A 19,214-nucleotide genomic window follows, 5' to 3' on the forward strand; every position below is an offset into this window, starting at 1 on the left:
GTGTGTGTGTGTGTGTGTGTGTGTTCTTTTTTTAAAAAAATGAGAATATAAAGTCACAATCCTTTCCAATATAGGTCAGGACTGACCCTCACTTATGGGCCATCTAAGATTTCTCCTAGAGTGCAGTTGCAACACCACTTGAATTGATTTTTTTTTTTTCTGCAAAGACAGCTCCGGTTTAACTGGCACCATGGCAGTCTACCAACACATCTCATTACTATGCTAGGCAAATGACAGCAGCTGGTGTCATATTATAAAGGTGTTTTCAACAATGAAAACACAGCCTCTCAATCTTCAAGGCAACACTAAATCATTTAGATGGTATCATTTTTCTGTTAAGAGCATTATTTTTGGACAAAGACCATTTTTGATTTGAAATGCCCACCCCCCGCTTTTTAAAGAACTAATGACCTCCTCGCATTTTGAAATCACTTTTTTATCCCACCTGCATTGTTTGGAAGTACTTGTTGCCAGGTAACAGTTTAGCAGCCATTTTCAAGGGCCAGGGGAATTTTTGTATGTATATCTATATATATATATTTATATGTATATATGTCTTAAATTTTTTTAATGTTCTGTACACTACTGGGGATTTTTACATGATTCTTTTTTTTCCCTTGGAATGCAGTTAGCAAACTCTCTTACCAAATGCATATCTAAAAACTGTGTAAAATAATATTGCAATATACAGATTGATTTGTTCAGCTGCATTACTCTTGGGCCTTGCTGCCCTCCTCTGTTAGCTCTGCTGAGCTCCCAGGTTTGACAGCTGCAGGTTCCTCTAAATTCCCAGAAGCCTCGGAGTCAACTCTGGAGCGCTTGAACCTGCGATCTGGATACTGGCTGTTGTCAAAAGGCATGCGATGGACACAAAGAACATGGGTCTTCAGATTTCCCTTCTGAGAGGCACTGTAGGGGCAGTATCTGCACTGGAAAGGCCTGTGACCTGTGTGACAGACAAAAGCCTGGTTAGTTGGGGGGTTTTTTTTGTTGTATTTTGGTTTTTTTTGTGTTTTTTTTTTTACACATTCATTTTTTTTTTAACTCTGGTAGTAAGTTCTTTGTGAAAGATTCAGAATAAAAGATAGAAGCAAAATCAAAAAAAGGAAAGCCTTCTGAACAACATTTTGAAGGATTTCTTCCTCCAAAAACTATAGGGTCTTGAGGTCTTTCTGAGATGAACACCCAATGCCTGTGTGAAATTTAACTCATAATCATTCGCACCAGGAACATAACCTGCACCTCCCATAATTAGTCATGCAGATTAGCACTTTATCTGCTTCATAATTTTTTTGTAATTTGTTAAGCACTTACTATGTGTCAAACTCACTTCTAAACACTGGGGTGGGTACAAGTTAATCAGTATAGAGGCAGTCCCTGTTCCACATGGAGCTATCAGCCTAAGTAGGAGGGAGAACAGAATGAGAATTCATTCATTCAATCAATCATATTTATTGAGCTCTTACTGTGTGCACTGTACTAAGTGCTTGGGAGAGTACAACATAACAAGAAAAAGACATATTCCCTGCCCACAACGAGCTTACAGTCTAGAAGCAGGGAGGCAGACATCAAAACAAATAAATAAATTACAGATATGCCCCACATATGCTGTGGGGCTGGAAGTGGGGGAAGAGCAAAGGGAAGAAATCAGGGCAATGCAGAATGGAGTGGGAGAAGAAAGGAGGGTCTTAGTCTGGGAGGCCCTCTTGGAGGAGATGTAGTAATCCAGGAGGGATAGGATGAGTGATTGTATTAACACGGTAGTAGTTTGCATGGAGAAGAGAGGGTGGATATTAGCGATGTCGTGAAGGTGGGACCAACAGGATTTAGTAATGGATTGAATCTCCACGTTACAGTTGAAAAAACTGAGGCACAGAGAAGTTCAGTGACTTGGCTCAAGGTCAGACCACAAGCCATTGGCAGAGCCAGGATTAGAACCCAGTCCTTGATTCTAAGGTATACGCTCTTTCCACTAGATCACGCTGCTTCTCTATTAATCATTCTCTCTAGGAGCCCAACTTACATGGCCCAAAACTAGTCATACAGATTAGCACTTTATCTGCTTTCATGTAATACTTAGTTGCTTTTTATTGAAGAAAAGCTGGAAAATGATAATGTAAAAGACACCATTATCACGAAAGGGCAAGGAGTATGGACAGACCACCTAAGATCACATTTTGGTTATCCCAAGGGTTTACATGAGAGTGAAGAAATGGGAGAACAAGTGACAGAAATGAAAGGAACCGAAACAAGCAAGACTAGAATGAGTTTGCAAAAATACCAAAAAATTGAGTGGGACAACAATTTTTAAGCCTCAAAGCAAAATTCTTGCATCTGGAATTTTCCTCAACACAGAAACAAAGGGGAAAAGGAACATACCTACCTAAATAATACCTTCTTGTAAAAATCAGATATCTCATGGAAGAATTTTCAGTGTTTCTAATGGGAAAAACTAGTGTAGTGCTGGTTTGGGAGGTTATATTTCAGCAATCATATTTCAACCCATGCTGGGAAGTTGTTGATGCCTTTTTACTGGAAGTTTACGAGCTTTGTCTCTCAAATCAACTTAAACCAGGAGTCTCTGAGGTCAGATACACTTAGCTGGGTTTAATTTGCTCAAAAAAAATAAATGAATAAATAAATGTGCCAAGCCATTTACCCACATTCAGGGTAAGTATCAAAAGAACCCCACATCCGACAAAGAGCACTTTACATTTGTTTCCATGCAGCACTATTCCCCATAATAGCACTAGCAGTAAAGTAACATGAATAAAAACACTGTCTGTTGGGAGGGACAATGGGAAAATCCCTAAAGGAATGGAAGATTCATTGCACCCTGAGGAATGCCGATGCATTGGCAACATGCACTTGGAAAAAGCTGCCCTCGACTTCCCCTGCCTATCAGCCCTCATAATTCCTAAAAAACAGTAAGTGCCTTAAGAACCCACTCGAAGAAGTGAATTCTAAAGACCCGATGTGTCCCAATATTGGATTTCTACCCTTAGGTCCTCTCCATTGGATCAGAGACCCCAATTTTCAATCAATCAATTAATGCTTGATTGAAAAGCAAAATGGCCTAGTGCAGAGAGCATGGGTTTGGGAGGCAGGAGGACCTGGGTTCTAATCAGTGTGGCTCAGTGGAATGAGCACGGGCTTTGGAGTCAGAGGTCATGGGTTCAAATCCCGGCTCTGCCAACTGTCAGCTGTGTGACTTTGGGCAAGTCACTTAACTTCTCTGTGCCTCAGTTACCTCATCTGTAAAATGGGGATTAAAACTGTGAGCCCCCGGTGGGACAAGCTGATCACATTGTAACCTCCCCAGCACTTAGAACAGTGCTTTGCACATAGTAAGCGCTTAACAAATACCATCATTTTTTATCATTAATCCCAGCTCCACCCCTTCTCAGCTGTGTGACCTTGAGCAAATCACCTCACTTCTCTGTTCCTCGTCTGTAAAATGAAGATTAATATTGTGAGCCCCATGTAGGACATAGATTGTGTTCAACCTGGTTACCTTGTTACTACCCCAGCACTTAGCACGGTGTTTGGAACATTGTAAGCACTTGGATACCATAAAAAAATCACATGTATCTAGTGTGAAGTATCACTGAAGAAACGGAAAACAGAAGCAAAATACATGTTCCAGGCCTTCAAGGAGTTTGTAATCCAATGGAGTTTGTAAAATCTCTAATCCCTATGGGCTCTCTCTTTTGAATCAGTGATTACTAATCCAACCAATAGGATTCCCAGAACTCAGAAGGAGGAGGAGATAATTCAGCCACAAGGAGTTTATAGGCTGCTGGGGTATAGCCCTAGATAACACTAAAATTAAAGAAGAACAAAGGCATTATCTAATAATTTTACATATGAATTAAGACAAGTGGAAAACAGATGGAGACCAGGGCATCTAGTGGCATTTAGGGTGATCTAAAGTTTACACTAGCCTGAGTTCAAGTGAGCTACTACCTAAAATAATATGAAGCTATTTGGGCTTTAAACTCTGTCTTTAGATCAGTTTAAACAACTTCATGAGAAAGCATAATGAGGGCAGGGTAATTCCTTTTATGTGACTCTCTGAGGGAAAGGTAGGATCCTTGAAAGATAACCTCCATTCTAAGAAATAAGGGCCCTTGAAAAATCATCTCCATTCTAAGAAGTCAATCCAATCCTGAGTATATAGAGTAGGAAAAAAAAACATATTTGCATCTTGTTGCTTGTCTGTATTATGAAACCTATTTTGATCAACAGTGAAAGCTGGGAATATCAATACAGATAACCCTTACTTATCAAGGGGCCAAGACTCCAACTAGGATATTATCCAGGCCTCTGATTTTTCTCCATTTGGTTCTGCTGCCCGGTTTATAAATGACTCACTAGTTCTTCACCAGTGAGCAGAAAAAAAAGGAAAGGGGAATTACAAATCTAGTGGTCCTGTTACTTGTCTGTGGCTCTGGCTAAATGCTGGGTGGAAGAGACTAGGAAATCATGACTTTATATGTGATTTTTGGATAATTGGTGGATTTCCCTATTAATGGATAAAGTCATCCTTTTTTCCCAGGAGAACTGTCAGCCTCTGAATCCATGGCATCTGGAATGGGCTTTTCATTCCATAGAGCATGTAAAGTCAAGCATGGCACAATTAGAATATAAAGGGAGACTTGGGAGCTTACTCTAAGTCTAGTGGATTTGAGATGCTGCCTACTAGACAGAGATGAACTCTTATCTTCAATCTATGTAAGAAACTCAGAAAAGATCCAGAAATAGACTATTAAGAGAAGGGTAAGCACACCTGGAGATATCAAAATTAGTGGTGAAGCATACTAAAATTTGAGGGAAATTAGAGGAAACTTGGAGAGGTAGGCAATAGTATTTTTTTGAGTGCTCACTGGGTGTAATGCATTGCACTCTTTTCAAATTTTAGCCAAAGCTTTCTTTTGGTTGCCTCTATTTTATTTACTGCAAATAATACCTAACATATCCTGTGTGTTTCTTCAAGAAAATAGTTATTATTATGGTTGATATTATGCATGAAAATGCTCTTTTGAAAGATCCACCTTTTTAAGTAACTAAGTGTGGCTCTCCGCTGCTAATATTCATTACCTATCTGTGAAAAGAAAATGGGCAACAAAGAATCTAATTTCAATTGTGAATCAAACTGGCTTTGGATTAGCTAGTTTATCTCGTAGCATTTAGTATGTTTTGCCGTCAAAGTATTTGATTAAGCTCAAACTTTGTTGTTCAATCACGATCATTGTTGTTTGAAAAAAAAAAACCTAGCCCATTTTCGAAGTTTTAGCTTTAGCTATTTCAATTTATGATCAAAACAATCAGAGGTGGCTCACTTTAATGATTATCTCGGTGACTTGGAAATCCAAGTGAAGATGTACAAAAATTAAGAAAATTATATGTTTTAATGAGAACAAATCAATAATACGAGCATTAGCATTATATATCATGGTATATCTATATCAGCAATGTATCTGTCAAAAACTTCTGGTTAGTGAAAAGAGTCAGAGAAAAATGATGAAAATTTTCAGCAGCTGCTAAATTTCACTGTCACCCTATGACAATCGACCAATTGGGTTCTAGAAGCATCTTCCATTATATAAACTCCCAACCCCTAGCTACTGGGGGATGGTCAGATTCATTATGGGAAGGTTTATTCAAGAACGCTGATAATAGTAATAATAGTATTTGCTAAACACAACTCTGTGCTGAGTGCCAGTACAACAGAATTAGGCACAATCACTGTCACAGTCTAAGGGGGAGGAAAGACTGGCATTTAACCCCCATTTTACAGATTAGGAAAGTGAAGCTCAGAGAGGTTAACTGACTTATCCAAAGATACACAGCAGGCACATTGTGTATACAGGCTTGGAACCCAGATCTCCTAACTTCCAGTCCTGGCTCTTTCCTCTAGGCCACATTGCTTCCCAATGAATCATTAAATACTTGTGACAACGTTGAACAGAGAAACATTCAGAACGAGGCCAGAGTGGAGTTCAAGGGCATCCATGCAACTAGATATGTTCGAATGAGCATATTTCTAATCTCTCTAAAGTATTCGCCCATCCTTGAAATGAAGCGATTGACTCGCTCTGGATAGATAGCATTTTTCATGACTTACCTTTCTAGCTTGGTTTGGGTTTGGGCTGAGCCAGGGCCCTTGGCTTCAGAATCCAGTTTCGGACAAGACCACAGAGCCTGGGAGGGTTGCGGAATTTTGATGCCGCAATTAAACATTTGTGATGGAACAATGAAATCCTCTGAACTCATTGGCAGCAAATGGGGCTGAAGAAAACCTGCTGGTATCTTGCTGAATTTCCCTTTAGCATTTGGAGGAAACCAAACTTCCAAATGAAAATCACTGGGGGAAAACACTAGTCATCCAAATCCCTAAGAAGTCAAACCACTGCATTTGTGTGGCCTGGAAGGTCACCCCTTCTTCTGCCCTTCTGCTACTCTATTTTAATTGCATAAGAGCCTTGTAAGCAAACACATCCTCTTTCAGCAATCTCAGACCTACAGGTCAGGGGTTAAATTGTCAATCTGCACGGGTCTATTGGTGATCATCAGGATGATAAGGCCAGTTCATTTCTAAACTGTAAAGGAAGCCGCTGAAGAAAGTCAGGATTACATAATCCTTCAGGTTGGCCAAAATCAGGAGCGCAAACCCAAGGGGTTCCAAGTATAAAAGAAAGAACTTCAAGCTTACAGCATTTCTATGTTGTCTCACTTGGAACAGATGCATCAATCTAACGGAAGGTAAAATAGACCCCATCTTGCCTTGTTTCCCCTTTTCTATCACTTACCTCAGGGCCTCCTTTTCCCCATCACTGCCATGTGAAAAGTAAGTATACAATAAGTTAATTTGTATTGTCACTGTGCAGTCGAACTGTGGTAAAGAGCCCATTCATTTTTAATCCACTATGAATAATATATAAATATGTATACAGAGTGAGGGTTAAGAAAAGTGAGGAGAAAGCAAGTGGTATATTGTTTACCACAGAAAAGGAAAAAGTAGATATTTTTCTTACTTCTTCCAATGAGAATATCTGCTATTTGCTTTGTACCTAACGGGTGGAAGAACATGTCCATTCCTCTAGGGGAATCCATTCATTAATTACCACTCAAAACTTATTGTGGGCAGCTGCTTGCATTGAAAAATATGAAATATTCCTGATGGTTCAGCAGATAATGTATTACCCAGCAGCAGGGGACCTCAGGTTAGGAATGGACTAACAGAGTCCAGAGGATCTTGGAGCCAACATCGTTTAGCTTTGGAGGAGTGGGAGAGGGGCTGGCTGCATGCTTGTGTGGCTCATATCACTGTACTTGGGTCTCTGAAGAGACTTGTCAGCCCTTTTGACTGCGGAATTTGTAAAGAGATGCAGCTGTAGAAGAACACAGGAATATATGCTGTGCGGAAGCAAGTTGAGCTATATTGTTGGAAATAATTGCATGAGGGGAACAAACTCCTGTTTTTCTGCATCTAATTTAGAGTCTGCAGAGTGGAAAGATTGACAGACATCATCAACATTAATCATGATAGTTTTAATATCATTCTGGATGTATTTAGCAGCTTTCTTCATTCAACCCACGAATTTGAGTTTCTCCTCACTGCCTCCCCAAATTCCAGTCTTAAAATACTTTCTGGGTTCCTGTTTGAATCTTCGTTAATACCGATAGTAACAATAATGATAATAATTGTGCTTATTCTGTGCCAAACATTGTACTAAGCCCTATTCTAAACACTCTCCATCCAAATGGCTGCCATTCTGATCCAAGCAATTGTTCATTCTTCACTCTGCTGACCAGATCATTTTTCTAAAAAAATTCAGTCCATGTCTCCCCACTAATCAAGAACCTCAAGTTGTGTTATATATATATATATATATATATACTGCCTCATCAAAAAGAAACTCCTTACCATCAAAGAAGAGTGTGGCCTAAGTGGATAGAGTATGGGCCTAGAAGTCATAGGGACCTGGGTCCTAATCCCACTCCTCCACTTATTTGCTTTGTGACTTTGAACAAGTCACTTAATTTCTCTGTGCCTGTTACCTCATCTGTGAAATAGGGATTAAGACCGTGAGCCCCATGAGGGACATAGACCGTGTCCAACCCAATTAACTTGTCCCTACCGTAGTGCTTAGTACAGTGCCTGGCACATAGTGAGTGCTTAATAAGTATCATTTAAAAAATCAGCTTTAAGGCAGTCAGCTCTCTCCTTCTTACCTTTTCTCACTAAAATCTTCTACTACAGTCCAGCCCACATGATTTACTCCTCTAACACAGACATACTCACCGTACTTTAATTTCATCTGTTTCGCTGCAGAGCTCTTGCCCACGTCCTCCCTCTAGCCTGGAACTCCCTCCTCTTAAAACATCCGAGGGACCACCACTTTCCCCATCTTCAAAGCCTTACTCAAGTTATATTTTGTCCAAGAGGCCTTCCCTGACTAATCCCTCATTTCCCCACACTATTCGTCCTCCTTTCTGCGATGCGGCTGCGCTTTGATCTGAGGGTCTTACTCCACCCCTAGCTCCACAGCACTTATGCATATAACCTTTCAGCTTTGCTGCTTTCCCCAACTGTAATTCATTTTAATGTCCACCTCCCCCACTAAACTGTAAAGTCCTTGAGGGTAGGTCTCGTGTCACCTAACTCTGTTGCCTATATACTCCCAACCAATCAGTTCGGTGCTCTGCACAAAGTAAATGCTCAATAAATACCATTGGATGATTGATTTATTAAGCCATTAGAGTGTGTGAAGCACTGTGCTGAGTGCTGGGAAAATAAAGAGGTTAAACATGATTCCCGTCTCATGTGAACGTGTCACAGTTGGCCACGTCAGTCATAATGTGACAGACTGGTGGAGTCGGTGAACGCTCAGGAATGTTTGTGAGTTATAAGGAAAGGGGAGAACTGTGACATTTCAGAAGGCTGTGGGAAGTGCAAAGAATATGGTAAAGAAGGATTAAAGCCATAAGGCTTATGCACATATCCTTATACCCTGCCATTTCCCTTATATGTAATTTATTTTAATGACTCTCTCTCAAACTAGACTGTAAGTTCCTTGAGAGCAGGGATCACAGAGAAGCAGGGTGGCCTAATGGATAGAGCACGGGCCTAGGACTCAAAGGGCCTGGGTTCCAATCCCAGCCCTTCAACTTGTCTGCTGATTGACCTTGGGCAAGTCACTTCACTTCTCCATGCCTCAGTTACCTCATGTGTAAAATGAGGATTAAGGCTGCAAGCCCATGTTGTTCAGGGTCTATATCCAACCTGATTAGTTTGTACCTATCTCAGCAGCTAGTATGCACATGTAGTATGCACTGAACAAATATCTACCAACTCTATTTTATTGTACTCAGTAGTGTGATTAAGGTCACATCTTCTCCAAGATGCCTTCCCGGATTAAGTCCTCCTTTCCCCGGATCACTCTGCATCATCTCTGCACTTAAATCTGTGACCTCTGGACATTAAATATTCATCCCAACCCTACCACATTCAGGAACATAGCTTTAAATTATATATAATAAACTACATATTTATTCATATTAATGTCTTTCTCCCCCTCTAAACTGCAAGCTCATTATAGACAGGGAACATGTTTGCTAATTCTGTGGAAATGTACTCTACCAAGCACTTAGTACAGAGCTTGCACATAAAAAGGGGCTCAAATACCACTGAATGATTGATTCATTCATTCATTCAATCACAATTATTGAGCACTTACTGTGTTACTATGTTAGTAACAACATGATTACTCTCAAGTGTTTAGTACAGTACTCTGCACACAGTAAGCATTCAGTAACTACCATCGATTAAGTGTTTACTGATGATTGGACATATGATTGACTGACTCCAATAAGGCAGAGCCTCATGTTGACTTGAGACTTTATACATTTATATAGCTCGGCTAGTGAAACATTTAATCTAAGCCTAAATCTCAAAACACTAGATGCTGTCATTGAGTGGTTTACTATGATTTCAATCCAGTTGCTTCCCGATTGAAGACTCGGTGGGATTCTAGGGGAAACAAAAAGAAAACCACCTAGGTGATCTAATATGGAGACTTCTCACTTTTTAAAGTCAGAGCAGGATCCAGATCCAATAATTTCTTCACCGAGAGCTATGACCTTCACAACATAGTGACAGTCAGGATTTGAAATGAAGAATAAACTCCATATGGTTAAGTAAACTACTACCAAGGACATGATGGCTCTCTCTCCCCCCAAAAATGATGCAACAGTACTGGTGCATCATGCATACAAGCTTTTCACTGAACGCTTTCAAAACTCTTAGTTTAGAACATATCACAAGAATGCCTGTTATTTATTTTAAAACCAATAAGAAAAAAAGTGAACTATTATATATTCAATGACAGAGAGTAATGGCTATAAAATGCCCCTAAAGTCCCACCTAGGCATCTGACGGAATCAATATCAGCCCTCTGCTTTGGGTGAAAAGCCACCAAAACCTAGTAGAGTGTGGACTTCTAAAGTGGGCCACAGAGTTCAGTCATGGACACAGAAGGACGTATTTGAATCAAGACACTGGGGAAGGCACTCGAAGGTTGATTCCTGGAAATGACTTAGACTGTAAACTCTCTGTGGGCAGGGATTATGTCCACCAATTCTATTGTATGGTACTCTCCTAAGCACTTAGTACAATGTTCTGCACACAGTGAGCACTCAATAAATACCATGGATGGATTGACTGATCAGGGTAACCAAATGTATGTAAATGCAAGTAGCTGTGCCTGCCAGCACTGCCACTGAAAGCCCAAGGAGGCATTGACCACTGGATCCCTTCACCGCCTAAATATTTATAAGTACCTCCCAAGCACTTAGTACTGTTCTCTGCACACAGTAAACGCTCAATAAATATGATTGAATGAATGAATGAAGTATCTTTAAGGGCTTTATGGACAGGAGCAATTGTGACCCTTTTTTCCAGACTGTTCAAGAATTTACAGCCCTTTTAGAAGTTGCTTCAGTGGTGGCTATGTTTGCTAATGCACTTTCAAGAGCAGGCACTGCTATGGTGGCAGGTTAATTTGTGTCTGTTTATGGATTACTGACCAGGTCTGATCCAGTTAAAGGAATTCGTTATCAATCAATCAATCATTGGTATTACTGAGTGCTTACTGTGTGCAGAGCACTGGACTAAGCACTTGGGAGAGTACAATACAATAGAGCTGGTAGACAATCCTATTCTTAAAATCGATGGTATTTATCCATATTTTATTCTGCTGCGCGGATCATTTATCAACAAAAACATTCAGTCCCTGTCTCCCTACTCCTCAAGAACCTCCAATGGCTGCCCATCCACCTCCGTATCTGACAGAAACTCTTTACCATTGGCTTTAAAGGACTCAATCAGCTTGCCCCATCCTACCTCATGCCACTAAATCTCCTACTGCAGCCCAGCCCACACACTCCACTCCTCTAGCACCATCTTACTTACCTTGTCTATCTCGCCATCAACTCCTTTCCCATGTCCTCCCCCTAACCTGGTACTACCTTCCCCTCCATATATGCCAGACCACCACTCTCTCCACCGTCAAGGCATTATTAAGACTACACCTCCTCCAAGATGCCTTCCCTGATTAAGCCCTCTTTTCCCTGGCTCGCTCTCCCTTCTGCATCATCTATGCACTCGAATCTGTGACCTTTAGACATTTGCAATTCGACCCACCGTCACAGCACTTGTGTACATATTTAAATAATATTATAAATTATTTATTCATTTTAATGTCTGTCTCCCCTTCTATACTGTGAGCTTGTTATGGGGCAGGGATCGTGTCTGTTAATTCCGTTGTACTCTCCCAAGCAATTAGTACAGTGCTCTATACATCGTAAGCACTCAAATTCTACTGATTCATTCATTGACTGATTATTGAGTATTTACCAGGTACAGAGAACTCTACTAAATACTTGCGAGAACACGATACAGTAAGGAAACACAATCCCTGCCCCCCAAGGATTTTACGATCTAGTCAGGGAGACAGATGTTAAAATATAATACAGTTATGAGAAGCCACTGAGACTTAGAATATGTACATAAGTCCTTTAGGAAGAGGGGACAGGGTGATTACCTAAATGTTTAGGAGGTATAGACTAAAGTGCAAAGTCGACACAGCAGAGAGGGAAAGTAGGGTGAGATCTTAATCAGGGAAGGCTTCCTGATCCAAGCACTTATCCTATCCAGCCTTGATTATTGCTTCAGCCTCCTTCCTGACTTCCCTGCCTCCATCTCTCCCCACTCTAGTCCATACCTCACTCTGCTGCTTGGGTCATTTTTCTGCGAAACCTTTCAGCCATGTTTCCCCACTCCTCAAAAACCTCCAGTGATTGTCCATCCACCTCTGTTTTAAACAGAAAGTCCTTACCGTAGGCTTTCAAAGTCTCAATCACATTGGCTCTTCCTCCTACCTTGCCTCACTGATTTCCTAACTACAGCACAGCCTGTACACCTCACTGCTCTAATGCCAACCTACTCATTGTACTTCATTTTCATCTATCTTGCCATCGACCCCGTCACATCCTGTCTTTGGCCTAGCACTCACTCCCTCTTCAGATTCAACAGACCATCTTTGTCTCCACCTTCAAAGCCTAATGAAAAGCACAATTCCTCCAAGAAGTCTTCCCTGACTAAGCCATGATTTCTTCTACTCCCACTCTGTTCTGTGTCACCCTTGATCTTTGATTTTCACCTTTCATTCAACCCTCCCTCATCCCATGGCACTTATGTCCCTACCTGTGATTTATTTATATTTATGTCTATCTCCCCCTCTAGACTGTAAACTCATTGTGGGCAGGGAATGTGTCTACCAACTCTGTTATACTGTAATAATAATGATAGCATTTATTAAGGGCTTACTATGTGCAAAGCACTGTTGTAAGTGCTAGGGAGGTTACAAGGTGATCAGGTTGTCCCATGGGGGCTCACAGTCTTCATCCCCATTTTACAGTTGAGGTAACTGAGGCCCAGAGAAGTGAAGTGACTTGCCCAAAGTCACACAACTGACAAGTGGTGGAGCCGGGATTTGAACCCATGACCTCTGACTCCAAACCCCGGGCTCTTTCCACTGAGCCACACTACTTCTACTGTACTCCCCCAAGCACTTAGTACAGTGTTCTGCACACAGTAGGAGCTCAATCAATATGATTGATTGATTGATTGAAATGTGATTTTAGTAGGGCTTTGAAAATGTGTAGAGAGGGGCCAGCCAGATACGAATGAGAAAAGAGTTCCATGAAAGGGAGAGGGTCTGAGCAAGGGGTCAATGTCAAAAGAGACGAGAGTGAGGCTCAGTGAGCAGGTTGATAGTAAAGCTCACTGCGGTTTTCTTAGATTGTCTTTTATGAGAACAAGGGATCTTCAGGGCTTTTTATTTTTCAACAGGATATTTATCAATCATCTTACATATTGTGGGCACCTTCTCTCCAAAAAAAGGAACAGACCTCTGGTTGGGATTTACTGAAACACCTCTGGCAGGACACCACTTCTATCATTGTTGTATGAATGAATACCAGTATTTTCAGAGGCAACAAAGCATTAGAAATCACCATTTTCACTTCTACCCTTGGCCCTGTATTTTCTTCCAAATTATTTTCCCAAAATCCTAAATTGTACTGTTTCTGGAGACCTTACTCAGAAATGGAAATGGTTCCAGAGAAACCAAACTGAGAGCTACCATGCAAGGAGACAGTTAAAAAATATAAATAAATATGGATTTGTCCTAAAGTTGGAACTATTTCTTAGGCACACATTATGCATTTGATAAAATTTCCCTAATTCTAAACAGACAAGAATGTCTCCAATCAGGTTCATAATGTAAGTTTTCAATTTTTTTCTAAATATTCATTCACCTAATCAGTCACTAGAGCAGTTTGGAACATCTTTGAGATAAATATAATGTGGTTTATAAACTCCTACGTTTTTAACAGCTTTAAAGAAATTGCAATTTTAAAAACCTACATTTAAAGGTGACTAGAAATGGTTCCAAATAAATTCCAGGATTGATTGAAATCCCAAATCATTAAGTGGGGACAGATGTTGATTTGGAAAGTCCAACAGGAGAGTTTAAAAGTAAACTGCAGAGACAGGAAAAATTGTGACGGATTTAATTTTCAAGAAACTAGGAACTTGGCCATGGTCTTCAAGAAGGTCAATTAGCAAGGAATGAGATGCTCACCTGTGTTTGAAATTTTCCACTGTTCAGAGTTCAAGTTCAGTTTGTATGATCATCCAGAGGTTTGGTGTTAACATAAACTGTCTAAACCCTTGAGTCCTGCAAGTCAATTACACTGAGCATCTCCTAAGAACAGCCTCTGGCTACAGGAAATGAGAGTAGCTCAAGGAATCTTGTTCCTGGGACTCTGTGGACTTGTATCTTCCGGCTGGGATTACAAAAATCCTTTTTCAGGCATTTCTTTATAATTTTCCAATTTTTCCTTCTTCATCCCTGCATGCCAGAACCATTGTTATGGAATAGGTTTATGTGATTTTTTTTAAGCAAAGTTATGTTTGTTCCCTTATCCAGTTGTTGATTTGATTTTTTTAAAATCATATTTACTCAAAAACAGTGAAGCCTGCACACGTCTTTTGGAAATATGCCTGACCCCTTGTTAAGTCAACCAAAGCTGAGCACACACTGCTGATGGCCGATTACTTTCCATTGTCTGCTATTGATCTGAGAACTTAAATAATTTTCAGTCTTTCATGAATGCATTTATATTCACCATAAAATAACCTGCAAAGAGACTCGGAATACCCCGTTTATAAGATTTCCAAAGATGATCACTTCTGTTCTTATTTTCTACATAGTGTATGTAGGCATATGTATATTGAAGGGCCATAGATTTTATGGTCTAAGAAGCAGAAAGGTTCTGAATTCAGTTGACTTACTGTGCCCTTCTTCCACTTGTGGGGAAGTGTTCCCTTTCAGTAAAATTGTTCCGGTCAACCTCTTGTTTCTTTAACCAGTCCTGGTGCTTTATTATACTTTTTCTGTAAGGGCAACTTACACTGCAATGTACAATACTTGCACTTCCACTGTTTCTCCAAAGCAGGAGTGAAGGGCATCAAATACATTTTATTCCATTAGACAGAAACGGTAGACCATGTTGTCAATCAATCAGTGGGATTTACTGTTAAGAGAAGCTGCTTAAGAGAAGCAGCATGGCTTAGTGGAAAGAGCCCGGGCTTTGGAGTCAGAGGTCATGAGTTAGAATTCTGGCTCTGCCACTTGTCAGCTGGGTGACTCTGGGCAAGTTCTCTGTGCTTCAGTTACCTCATCTATAAGATGGGGTCTAAGACTGTGAGCCCCACATGTGACAGCCTGATAACCTTGTATCTACCCCAGGGCTTTGCACATAGTGAGCGCTTAACAAATACCATCATTATTATTATTATTATTGAACCCTTACTGTGCACTGGGAACTGCACTAAATACTTGGGAGGAGAATGAAAAGTCCAATGGATTGTGAGGTCACTAGACTATAAACTCCTTGAAGGCAGGGATCGGGCCTACCAACTCCATTGTTTGTTCTCCCCCAAGTGCTTAGTACAGTGTTATGCGTATTCATTCAATCGTATTTATTGAGCGCTTACTGTGTGCATAGCACTGTAGTAAGCGCTTGGGAAGTACAAGTTGGCAACATATAGAGACGGTCCCTACCCAACAGTGGGCTCACAGTCTAGAAGGGGGAGACAGAGAACAAAACAAAACATATTAACAAAATAAAGTAGAATAAATATGTACAAATAGAGTAATAAATAGGTACAAACATATATACATATATACAGGTGCTGTGGGGAGGGGAAGGAGGTAAGGTGGGGGGAATGGGGAGGGAGAGAGGAAGGAGGGGGCTCAGTCTGGGAAGGCTTCCCCTTACTCGTCCCTGGTGGAGCTTTCCCCACCCCTGCCTCTTTCCCCCCACCCTCCCCACTGCATGCTCTTATGGGACACCGAGGTCACAGCCATCCATTCGTTCAGACGGCCACCCCCTCCACGGCCCTGCTCCCCCGTGGTCCTCATCATAAGCACTTAATAAATACCACTGATTAGTGGATTGAATCGAATGAAATCTATATTTTCAATGCAGGGAACTTAAAAGGCTGCTTCCCTGTTAAAAATTCACCAAGGTGCAAGTTCTCAGATTATTAGGTTTGAACCTCTCATGCATATACTTCAACTGTAGAAATGGTCAAAAAGCTATTTATGTAGATAATTTAGAAAAGCTAGGAAAAAAAATACATAAACACACACACACACACACACACACGCTTTACCCTGTGATCCAAAGATGGATTCCTACATACTGTAAAACTATTTTCAATTATCAATGTTGCCCTTATATTCATCCTGCATGATTCTTTTAAGTCCATCCTTCCCCCTCTCTCTGACTCTTTGATTGGATTAACCTTCAGCACTAAAACGTTTTGTTTTGTGGTAGTGGTAGTAGTAATATATTAATAATAATAATGATGATGGCATTTGTTAAGCGCTTACTATGTGCGAAGCACTATTCTAAGCTCTGGGGGGATACAAGGTGATCAGGTTGCCCCATGAAGGGCTCACAGTCTTAATCCCCATTTTACAGATGAGGTAACTGAGGCCCAGAGAAGTGAAGTGGCTTGCCCAAAGTCACACAGCTGAAAATTGGCGGAGCAGGGATTTGAACCCATGACCTCTGACTCCAAAGCCCGGGCTCTTTCCACTGAGCCATGCTGCTTCTCTTAACTAGCATTTACTAAGTGTCCGCTTGGTCAAGAGCACTGTACTAGATGCTTGGGAAAAACAGAATAATAAAGTGATACATTCCCAGCCCACAAGAAGCTTAAAATCAAAACAGGGGAGAAAAATATGAAACTATTACAACTAGAGAGTTCAAAATAAATATGTTGGACAGACATATATACATGAGTGCTAAGGAGAGTGTAAATTAGTTAATAAGCCATTAGCAGTTGCCTCTTAGGGATCACGTATATCCAGGAAAGCTAATTGCAAGGTATTCCACTTAAATCTATTACAAATATTTCTCCAACCCAAACATTCCTTTGTGATAAGCACAGTTAATGTAGATTTAACATTTGCCCAAGTAACCACTAAATCCACATACAAGATTATTAAAGCGTGAGCCCCATGTGGGACAGGAACTATGTCTGACCTACCTTGTAATAATAATAATAATAATGACATTTGTTAAACACTTACTATGTGCCGAGCACTGTTCTAAGCATTGGGGTAGATACAAGGTAATCAGGTTGCCCCACATGGGGCTCACAGTCTTAATCCCCATTTTACAGATGAGGTAACTGAGGCACAGAGAAGTCAAGTGACTTGCTCAAGTCACACAGCTACTCAGTGGAAGAGCGGGGATTAGAACCCTTGACTTCCGACTCCCAAGCATGTGCTCTTTCCACTATGCCATGCTGTTTCTCGATTGCTTCTCCATTGTACAATGTTTCTCCATTATATCTACCCCATTGCTTAGTACAGTACTTGGCACATTGTAAGCACTTAAATACCACATCTATTATTATAATATTTCTTTCTCCCAATTTTACCCTCCTATCCCCTAACCTCGTGCTTTAATTCTTTTTTTTCCAATACAATCCACTGTCTGGATTTGGGTACAGGAGAATTACCACCTAAATTTACCAACCTAGAGAAAGAGTTAATAAAAATAGTAATTGTATTTTTTAAGTGCTTACTGTGTGCCAGGCACTGTACTAAACGCTGGTGTGGATACAAGGAAAACAGGTCAGACACAGTCCCTGTCGTGCATGGGGCTCACAGTCTTTATCCCTATTTTACAGATGAGGCAACTGAGGCACAGAGAAGTGAAGTGGCTTTCCCAAGGCCACAGCAAGCAGGTGGTGGGGCTGGAATTAGAACCCATGACCTTTTGATGGTTCTTCTCCATAATAGTTATATAGGTAGCCTAAAAAATGAATATAAGTCGAATAACCATCTTTTCTAGGTATAAATCAACTGCACGTCCTGGGCAAGTTGACAATAGCCTGTTTTGGGGTAACAGTGCTGAATCTTGATACTACTTCCAACTTTTATTTCTCAGTTCTTGCATGTAGGTGGTAAATCTGGGGATGGTGTCCCTTAATTTGGTCACGCATTGATTTCCAACACGCCATTTAAAACCAAACAACCTTTCTTTAATTTTAGTAGCTCCTTGTGTAATGTGACCTAGGTATTTTTTTTGTTGTTTATACTTTTGTTTGTCATTGTGGAATCTGGAATGTACGGCAACATGTTAGGAAAGACTCAGGAAAAAAAGGCCAACCTACCCAACACAAAACATTTTTAAGTAAATAAATATCCGATCCACTAAAAGCTAGTATCTCAGATTATCTGTGGATAATTCACTACCCACATCTCTCATAAAAACATTAGTACATTTATTATGGAGGGTTTTATATGGTTTGCAGAACATCCTGCTAAAAACAATGTAGTGGCAGCAGTCATGTTCCATCAAAATTCACTGTTGTTGTATTGTATTAATGTGAGTTTATGGATCTAAGCATACAGTACATCGCTATTTCTATAAAGGACTAAGACACACACAATCAATATGCACAGTATATATCCATATAGACTTACGGACTGTATATATTAAAAATAGCTACTTTTTATCATGTTCAATTCTGCGAATTGGTGTACTGAACAATAGAAAATTACAGTATAAAAAGAATAGATAGAAGCATAAAGTTTTCAAGATTTGGCCTTTGTCGAGAGCTGCTGACGCTGTCACCCACTAAAAAAGAGGTGGCTCTTTACGAAGTCACAAAGGAAACGCTCCTCTTTCTCTTTCTTTTTTTTATTTCTATAAAAGGCTCTCTCTAAAATCAAAGGTGTCAGACTTTGCTTTTTCTTCCTGGCACGATCCAGAATGTATGGCTGAGGAATGACAGATGTCTGCAACCAGCTGCAATGAAGCATGCTAAAGTTTCAGTCTAATCCACTTATTTCACTGCAGTCACGTAAACCAAAACAAATGGGCAGTGCCTTACATTATAAAAAACACAGCAGCATTACTTTGTTGCATAATGTGGCTGATACGCCATCTTTTTATCATTTTTCCCACTGCAGAAAAATTCACCTCTTTATTAGAAACATTCCATGAAAGTTCCCTGATTTTTATCGTTGCCTCATCTCAGCCGTGTCACAGGAAATTCC

At 40.4% G+C, this 19,214-nt stretch overlaps 1 protein-coding gene across 2 annotated transcripts in view; it reads right to left on the reverse strand.

Moving 5' to 3' along the window:
• Positions 1 to 620: 620 nt before the first annotated feature.
• LOC119934280 (early growth response protein 3-like) overlaps positions 621 to 19,214 on the reverse strand; it is a 95,282-nt gene continuing 76,688 nt past the window's right edge. For both annotated transcript variants that reach the window (XR_005452898.1, XM_038753726.1), the window contains exon 2: positions 621 to 946. Coding sequence is in view for 1 of the 2 variants with exons in the window: in XM_038753726.1 (XP_038609654.1) it covers positions 711 to 946 (236 nt within the window). In the remaining variant the exon portion in view is untranslated. The remainder of the gene's footprint in view (positions 947 to 19,214) is intronic.

The sequence above is a fragment of the Tachyglossus aculeatus genome, chromosome 11 (assembly GCF_015852505.1).
Source record: "Tachyglossus aculeatus isolate mTacAcu1 chromosome 11, mTacAcu1.pri, whole genome shotgun sequence".
Classification (NCBI taxonomy): domain Eukaryota; kingdom Metazoa; phylum Chordata; class Mammalia; order Monotremata; family Tachyglossidae; genus Tachyglossus; species Tachyglossus aculeatus.